Source organism: Sinocyclocheilus grahami, unplaced genomic scaffold (assembly GCF_001515645.1).
Source record: "Sinocyclocheilus grahami isolate Dianchi unplaced genomic scaffold, SAMN03320097.WGS_v1.1 scaffold102.1, whole genome shotgun sequence".
NCBI lineage: Eukaryota > Metazoa > Chordata > Actinopteri > Cypriniformes > Cyprinidae > Sinocyclocheilus > Sinocyclocheilus grahami.
In genome coordinates this window covers 2455475-2464664 of record NW_015505281.1, presented here as the reverse complement: position 1 = coordinate 2464664, position 9190 = coordinate 2455475, and the positions used below count along the sequence as shown (strand labels likewise).

Here is a 9190-nt window from a genome sequence, read left to right as displayed (position 1 = left end):
AGGCACAGGTCCCTAAACAAGGCCATATCTTCAGATGAAACTTTGTTTGTAGAAGCATTTTTTAAATGTGAACTAGCACCTCATGACTACACCACGTTATGTACGAGAAGCTGCAAAAGACACAGGCGCCAGTGGAATGTAAAAAAACACGGTGACATTCATTTTTAGGTAAATGTAATGGGAAATATATTGCGTCACCAAAAATTATTGAGGTCATGTACATATATTGCGCGATAAGTCGATATATTGATTATTGCGTCAGGCCTAATATATATATATATATATATATTTGTAATGTTATCTTGTAATTTTTTTCGTTATATTTTAGTTCTGTTAATGAATAAAGTTGTTGGCCATTATAGGCACCTGTGATGCTCCATAATGTTCATTAAATGCCTCATTATTTCTTACAGGCCTCTGTTAAAGATGTTCACGAGAGTACAGTCACAGTCTCGTTTGAGAACAAGTGAGTACCAAAACAAATGTATTGTGAGGTCAAAATAGTCTCATTCAGATGTACATGGTTTTTGTCTTCACTGTAAATGTATACACATATAAGTTAATATATGACTTCATGAAATCTGAAAGTGATATTGTATTGGTTCCTTATGCAATTATGAAAAAGGGGGAACAAAATATAAAAATGTAAAAGAAAAAATAAGTTGCTGTATTTTATCGTTTTGCAGTTGGCAGCCAGAACGACAGATTCCTTTCCACGATGTTCGGTTTCCACCTCCGACCGGCTTTCAGAAAGAGATAAACGAGAGTGATGAAGTGGAGGTAGGTGCTATCAAATATTGCTAAACATGGAGAATGTTCTTTAAAATCAAGCGCATATTACACAAATGCACTGACTTTTTTTTTTAATGTTTTATAAGTTTACCACATCTACCTGTGTCTTCAACAGGTTTACTCCAGGGCCAATGATAAAGAGCCCTGTGGATGGTGGCTAGCCAAAGTTTGCATGGTGAAAGGAGAGGTAAGGAGTGCTCTTTTCCTTTAAACCTAGCCAAAAAGCCATAGCCTATGTGTTGACTGTGAAACACAGTAGACTTATATTCATTTATGGTGTAGTTACTACATTGTCATGTCAGTCCATGTTCAGCAAACAGTGCGCTGTGACTTTAATTCAGCGCGTGCAGCGGAAACGATCTCTGCTCTGCTGCAGACACACCGCTCCTGAAACACACTGACGGACCGCAGCAGTGTGAAAGCTTTAATCCGTTAACATGAGTGCAGAAACAATATGCACTGCAAACGGAGTATGTGTGAACCTGGCGTTATATATGTGTGTGTGTGTGTGCATGATCAATCGGAGCAGCCCTAATTTTAGTAGTTTATGCGCAAATAAATACAAGCAAAATACAAATGGTCATTAAAATGATAAAAAAAACAAAACAAAAAATTACACTAAGGGCCCTCCTGTCTACTATGCATTTGCATGTATGCTGATTATGTATCGTGTTGTAACAATATTTTGCTTTTCTGTCCTGCACTTCTAGTTTTATGTGATAGAATACGCAGCCTGTGATGCCACGCTAAATGAAATCGTTACATTAGAGAGGTTACGGCCTGTGAACCCCAACAAAGCCGCGTCAAAGATCACCTTTCTCAAAATCAGACTAGATGTTCCTGAAGACTTGAGACAGATGTAAGTCCATCTTCTGTTGCTGAGTTTGAAGTGTTTAGGAGGATTCTTTGTTTGACTTCAAACTGGGATGCTGTTGTATAAAATCTGTGCCTTTTTTTGTTTTGTTTTGTGTGTTGGTTTTTGGATAGGTGTGCGAAAGACTCTGCACATAAAGACTTCAAAAAAGCCATTGGAGCATTTAACGTCACTTATGACTCGGAAGAAAAGCAGTTGGTTATTTTGGTAATCTGCGACGTTTCAAACCGATTTAAGGATTTCTGATTTCACATTTGTACGTTTTAAGTCGATTCTTGTCTCTCTCTTTCAGTCTGTTAATGAGGTTACAGCAAAGCGAATAGGCATGTTGAGTGACATGCACTTCAGGAGTCTGCGCACAAAGCTGACGCTGATACAGAGGAATGAGGAAGCAACCCGACAGCTGGAGGTACTGCCTGACGTTTAGTGTCAGGTTCAACCTGCTCACTCACAATACTCTCAAACAGTCACATGCCAAGTATTTTATGCAAAATAGTTTTTATTTCACAGTAGTGTAATTATATTTTATTGCTGTAATATAACTGTCCAGTAGTATTTTCATAAATACCTTGCTTTATTTCTTACTATTAGAATGTCCTGCAGCATATAACTGGACACAATTGCATGGAGTGGCAGTAGAAAGAGTCTATATTTAACAGGTGTAAAAGGGTGTATCCCTGCCTGTATCCCTGCTTTGGCATAATATGATACTCTGTTGATATGCAGAGCTATATTTACAGATGCATAGGCTACGTACAGCTATTGTTTTAGCTCTTAAAATGTGTTTTATCTGTGCAAAGGCTGTGTTTATGGTAAAATTGTAGGCACTTAAGGTGTGTGTGTGTGTATATGGGTTTTCAAGCATCAAAACAAAAGTTTAATACAACTTTTTTATGGTTTGAATTACAAAAATGAACCATTTTTATTACTAAAAAATAACATGCAGCATCATGCACTATGGGTGTGTATAAAGCGTTAAAATTAGGGATGCACCAATATGAAAATTTTGGCCGATACCGATAACAGAAAAAATTAGCATTTATCGGCCGATACCGATATGGTGGCCGATATATCGTGCATCCCTAGTTAAAATATTGTATTGCCCCTTTAATAAGTACGTTTGTGCATTGATATGAACCCTGAGGCATATTGAAATAGTGAAAACAAACAGAGTATATATCAGAACACTGTTAAGATTCAAGCTGGCCTTTTTCCCTCCAGAGTTCTCGGCAATTGGCCTCAAGGTTCCATGAGCAGTTTGTGGTGCGTGATGACCTCATGGGATTGGCCATAGGCACCCATGGGGCGAATATCCAGCAGGCCAGAAAGATTCCTGGGGTCACAACCATCGACCTCGATGAAGAGACCTGCACGTTTCACATCTATGGAGAGGTAACTGCTTTATTGGTGACTTTCTGGTAAGGGTAAACACAATTAAATGTGATGGCTGTTAGAATATGTAAGCCTGGCTTGACGTTTGTGATGGATTTCGTTTGAATTCCAGGACCAGGAGGCTGTACGGAAGGCCAGAAGCTACCTGGAATTTTCTGAAGATATTATCAAAGTTCCTAAGAATTTAGTCGGTGAGGACAAATGAAATGAACCGCTTTCTCCTTCACGGACTGGGCCTGCTGTCCTGCACCATTATGGTTAATGTGCATCATTAAATAATTGTCTACCCTGTCCTGCAGGAAAAGTTATTGGCAAGAGTGGGAAGCTGATTCAAGAGGTTGTGGATAAATCAGGTGTTGTCCGAGTTCGAGTGGAACCGGAAAATGACAAAAAGCCTGCTCCATTAGAGGAGGTCAGTGAGTGGGTTGCTGAACACACTCGATGTTGTATTTATGGGCGGCAAAAGTGATGATGCTGAAAAAATGCATTAAATCATAGTAATTGGTGTGGACTTTATTATAGCCGACTAATCAATTTTAGGAGTATTGATTTTACTAAATATTTCAAAGCCTGCTTTAAGAATGAAAAAGCAAAACTGAAGCTCTGTGTGTTGTGTGTGTGTGTGTGTATATAAATATATATATTTCTAAATCAATATTCAAATTATCATTCATACTGACAAAATATTATTCATACTGACTTGAATTACAACCACAGGGAATGGTGCCATTTGTGTTTGTGGGGACGAAGGAAAGCATTTCAAATGCACGGATTCTGCTGGACTACCATCTGAATTATCTAAAGGTAAGAACCAGTTTTAAAGTTTTCTAAGACAATTACTATTCAGCATACTTTGGGGTTATTGTTTAAAGTAAACCTTCAACCCAAGGTATTAAACTTTGGTGTATAACTCGTCTGGCTTGACTTTCTTCTTTTTAAAGTTTCTTCTTTGGCAGTCAAAACATGGCTAAAAAAAAAAAAAAAAGTAGTCTTACATTGAAGTCTTGAAATCATTTTCTTAAAAAAAAAAAAAAAAAACTTTTTTTTTTTTACCCTAAAAGTAAACTTAACAAAATATACCTATTTGAACAACGGAAGTAGTTTTTTTTTTTTAATAATATTTATGTAAAATATCACATTGTTGTTATTATTTGTAAGGTGGTTCTCTTTTAATGAGTTGATCAGCAAGTTTTCTATAAGAAATACTTCCATACTTTTTTGTTTGTTTTAAAGAATTGCGCTTGGGAACATTCTTAACAAACTTCTTAGAATGTATTACCTTAAGAAACTTCTTTCTTAAAGATTTCCATTCATCTGTCCCCAGTATTACAATGAGACACGGGTTTGGCTTTGTGACCTTTTGCATCTGTGGTTTTGTGCATTTGTTTTTATGAGTTATGCTCCAATAAACACCGCATTTACTTCTGAAAATGTAAACGTATAGTTATCCTTCCTGTTGAACAGCTTTTCCTCACAGAGCACATTAGTGCTCATTACAAAGCAGCAATTGTTGATTAGTGACCTACTAAATACCCCAGAGATACTCCTGTGATGTTCACTACTGATTTAGACTCTTTGTTCTTGTGTGATGGTGCATTCTTCATATTTGTTTGGTCTTGTTCAGGAGGTAGATCAGCTGCGAATGGAGCGACTGCAGATCGATGAACAGCTCAGACAGATCGGTGGAGGGCCTAGAGCTCTGCCGGGACGACCCGAAAAAGAAAAACCTTTCATGGCTGATAATGGAATGGGACCCTCACGAGGTGGCGGCAAACCCTTCGGTCGTGGAGGGAGAGGGAGACGGGGCCCGACACTGGCTTCAGGTATGACCGGCCTCAAATAAATGAAATTAGAGCATATCTGGATATGGAAGTTCACACTAAAGGTTCTAAACCTTTTCTAAGAAAATAGGTTATGTAATAGTATTACTTTCTGTAATTTAAAAGCCATTGGTTAGATCTGTAAGCATCAGGCGAGCACTAGTTAAAGCATTATGTTAATCACTTTCTTCATAATGGACTGTATTTGTCCCAGGCACCAACTCTGAGGCCTCTAATGCATCTGAGACTGAATCCGACCACAGAGATGAGCTCAGTGACTGGTCCCTGGCCCCTACAGATGAGGAGTCCATGGGTTACCCCAAAAGGGCCCCTGATGGACGCAAAAGGGGTGGAGGGCCCCGGGGTCGTGGAGGGAGAGGAAGAGGAGGATACAAAAGTCAGTTTTTGAGCTGTCACTCATCTTAAGGCCTTTTACAATGTTTCTTACAGTATTTAAAAAAACATTTTTGGGAAAATAAGTATTTGATGTTAAAGGGATAGTTCACCCAAAAATGTAAATTTGATGTAGGTGATTTTGTTTCTTCAGTAGAACACAAACGAAAATGTTTAACTCAAACCGTTGCAGTCTGTCAGTTATATAATGGAAGTGAATGGGAATCACGGCTTTGAGAGTAAAAAAAAAACATACACAAACAAAACCAAATTAAACCCTGCGGCTCGTGACGATACATTGATGTGTAAAGACACGAAACGATCAGTCTGTGCAAGAAACTGAATTTACAGTAATTATATCGTTTTTTTACCTCTGATGCACTGCAATGTCCGAACTGTCCTGAGCGCGTTCTCAACAGCCGGCGTGTGACGCGTCTTCTTCTTGCTTTATGGCGGATTGCATTGACATGGACCATTGACACTCCTAATTGAGATTGTAGATAGTGTCAATGGTCTATTTGATGTCATTAACATTTGCATTATTTAAAACTATTTAAGTTTTTGTAAAAGTCTTGGTAATGTTTGTCAGATGTATTTATCAACATCATATTTTAATAAATTAAATTTTCATCATAATTGTTACTAATACCAGTACAATTTTACAATTATTAATGCTGAAATATATATATATATATATATATATATATATATATATATAAAACACCTAATTTTAAAAGGTTAAAAATATTGTAAATTCAGGTTGAAGCCTGCATGGCATTAAATATTTCTCAATAAAATTTCTCATAAAATATATGCAAAAAACATTTTTTTTTTTCAGGTTTATCAAGTAGTTATTAATATGCAAGTAATAAAATAAAGAGTAAATAACATGCAATTGAAAAACAGGACAAATTAAAATATGACAGCCGTTTTTATAAAAAAAATAAAAAAAAAACCTTGGGACAGGATCATGCTTTATATTTTTTATAGCATGGCTATAGCTTTATTAAACATAAAATGTTGTACATTTTTCTTTTTTGTGTGTTTGTTTATCAGATCCGCATCAACAGCAATAACGAGAGGAGCGTCCACACCAGCCGAGGCTCTCAGGCTCTGGCAGGAGACAGCGGAGGGAACCGGCAGAGACCCATGAAGGAGCGAGTGATGAAGAAAGACAAGCAGGACGGCCCGGACAGCCAAGCCGTTGTGAACGGCGTTTCGTAGAGAATAACGTGCCCCCTTTCCCCCATTCTCCCACTCAGCTCCACCAATCCAGATGCTTCTTCATTAGAGACACATTAGGCCAAAGAGAACCAGGTCAGTAGGGCTGTCGCAAGACATGACATAAAGCACACTTTCTAATTGTTAGTTGGGGTAAAAGACGAGGTCTCTTGGTGTATGGTGTGTTGAATTCGGTAGTCTTCACGGATTAAAGAGACCGGCCTCTAAATCACAACAGAAGCTACAGGTTTTCTAATTGACTTTCTAAACAACTACCTATGAAGCATAAAGAAGCTGTGGATTAAATGTCTCTCAAAATGGAATTCTGAAATGTTTTCCAAGCAATTGGTTTTTAAAGTTTATGTTTTCCACAATGTCCCAAACAAAAGGGAAAGAAACACATTGGAGAATGAACTCAAGCGCTCGGGGGCCCAAGTTTATGCCACATCTCACGGCATACGTTGTTTTTTTTTACGTGCTTTGGTGTCCATGATTACGCGAGCCCATTCTGATGTGAGATCTTAGCCACAAAAATAACACAAAAAAAAAAATACCTAAAAATGGCAAATGAAAAAAAATAAAAAGCTCCTGTCTGGATCTGTGCCTTTAACTAGTGTGAATAGTATCATAATTTGGATGTTTAAATCAGGGAAGAAGACGTGAACAGCCTGTCTGAGCAACGTGTGTTGCAATCTCAGCCGACGACTAAAAAAAAAAAAAAAAGGTTTTTTTCTTTTTCTTTTTTTTCTGTGCTGCATGTATTTCACCAACATTTTGTATGTCTGAAAAGCAGGATTCTATCAAGTCGGCCGAATTCTGATATTTTGCCATAGCTGAATTGTGTGTAATAAAGGTATTAACCTAACTAAACTAGTCAACTGTGGAAGTCATAAATTGTAACCGACCACCCAGAGACGAATATCAATGCTAATTCATTGTCGTCAACATCACAACATCAGTTAATTTTGTCATTTAGCATATCTTTGCATTGTAGGGCAATTATTATTATTTTTTTTTTAAGAGGTAGCAAAGCAGTTTTCTTTCAAAAAACATGTCTGTCATTTTCCTCCCACGCAAGGTGAACTTGTTTGTTTGTTTTTTTTTCTCTCACAAACAATTTGGAAATGCTCATTTTGGTTTGCATTCATGCTGGCCACAGTAAACTGCCATCTCTCCTGCTGTATTTCTCAGCATCAGGTGTGAAGCACTTATATCAGATCTCTGTAACATTGTCTGTGTCCTAACAATGGCTCATCTGTGGGGTTGCATACTGTATATTATGTCATCCGTTAAGAGATTGTTGCTGTTCTTTTTAGATTGAACTTTAAATGTGCACTTATCATGTTTGTGTTACTCTGCAAGTACTTTATAATCTCTAAACCTATAATAAACTAGAATGTGATGAGACTTCCTCGGCAGGTGAATCACATGTATGCTGTCAACATAACTAAACTGAAGTTTAGATATCTTTGCTAATTTTGAGTCTACTGTACTTTTGCAGCTGAATTCGCTTGGAGAGGGGCGAGAAGGGGGAATATGCGATGTTAACTTTGATATGAAAACCGTCTGTCTTATCCGATTAGTGCTTGTGCATTAAACTTTAGTTTACATTTTCGAGAAGACGCGATGCTGTTCTGAACCCACGATTCTTTCCAAACCTACTGTGACGATAACCATGGTAGTTTTTTTCTGCTTTTCCTTTGACTTGTGCAGCAAGAAACCTGTTCTTTGCTCTTTTTCTCTATGTTTCTAGTTCTCTTTGCGCTCCTGTACTCTCGCTAGTCACCTTGGCGAATAACCTGTTAAGCTTATGCACACCAGTTTGGAAGTGATTTGCCTGTGAATACGAAACGGAAGCTGAAAAGAACCTGTGACTGGCGGAGGATTTGCGGAAATATAAACCACTCTCTCGACGGAGGCGGCTCAGGATGCCCCTCTCGTGTGACTCTTTAAAAAAAAATAATAGCCTTTACTTCAAAATAAGGTGTTAAATGGTTTACGCTCAGTATTTTTTAAAACCTGCACGTCCATGGCGGGCAGTAAAACTGGCAAGATGGCGCAGTTCGCCACAGTCTGTTCGAGAATAACGATAAAAAAAACCCTGTTTCGACCCTGTTGAAAAAAACAGAATATGCTGGGTTAGGTATGTTTTGATGCTGGGATGCTGGTTTAAGATGGTCCTTTGCTGGTTTATGCTGGTCCTTTGCTGGTTTAAGCTGGTCCTTTGCTGGTTTAAGATGGTCCTTTGCTGGTTTATGCTGGTCCTTTTGCTGGTTTAAGCTGGTCCTTTGCTGGTTTATGCTGGTCCTTTTGCTGGTTTATGCTGGTCCTTTGCCAGCACATGACCAGCATAAACCAGCAAAAGACCAGCATAAACCAGCAAAGGACCAGCTTAAACCAGCAAAGGACCAGCTTAAACCAGCAAAGGACCAGCTTAAACCAGCAAAGGACCAGCTTAAACCAGCAAAGGACCAGCTTAAACCAGCAAAGGACTAGCTTAAACCAGCATCAAAACATACCTAACCAGCATATGCTGTTTTTTTCAACAGGGTAATCTTTTGAAAGTGTTGCCAAACAGACTGTTTTCTAATTATTTATTTTTTGGGAATGTATATTAAAATGACAAATTGTAAAACCATCTCTTGCACACATCGTAGGCTATTGTGATTGAAAAAGAGCTAAAGAAAAAAACATGAAA

General features: G+C 38.0%; 1 protein-coding gene across 1 annotated transcript in view; it reads left to right on the top strand.

The window, feature by feature from the left end:
• Positions 1-8570, top strand: part of LOC107588408 (fragile X mental retardation protein 1 homolog A-like) — a 10856-nt gene extending 2286 nt beyond the window's left edge. The window contains exons 2-14 of the mRNA XM_016276480.1: positions 414-466; positions 687-780; positions 908-979; positions 1503-1651; positions 1780-1873; positions 1959-2075; positions 2888-3058; positions 3171-3249; positions 3358-3470; positions 3776-3862; positions 4683-4881; positions 5093-5298; positions 6262-8570. Coding sequence (XP_016131966.1) covers positions 414-466; positions 687-780; positions 908-979; positions 1503-1651; positions 1780-1873; positions 1959-2075; positions 2888-3058; positions 3171-3249; positions 3358-3470; positions 3776-3862; positions 4683-4881; positions 5093-5298; positions 6262-6495 — 1668 coding nt within the window. The 3' untranslated portion in view covers positions 6496-8570. The remainder of the gene's footprint in view (positions 1-413; positions 467-686; positions 781-907; positions 980-1502; positions 1652-1779; positions 1874-1958; positions 2076-2887; positions 3059-3170; positions 3250-3357; positions 3471-3775; positions 3863-4682; positions 4882-5092; positions 5299-6261) is intronic.
• The last annotated feature ends 620 nt before the right edge of the window (positions 8571-9190 follow it).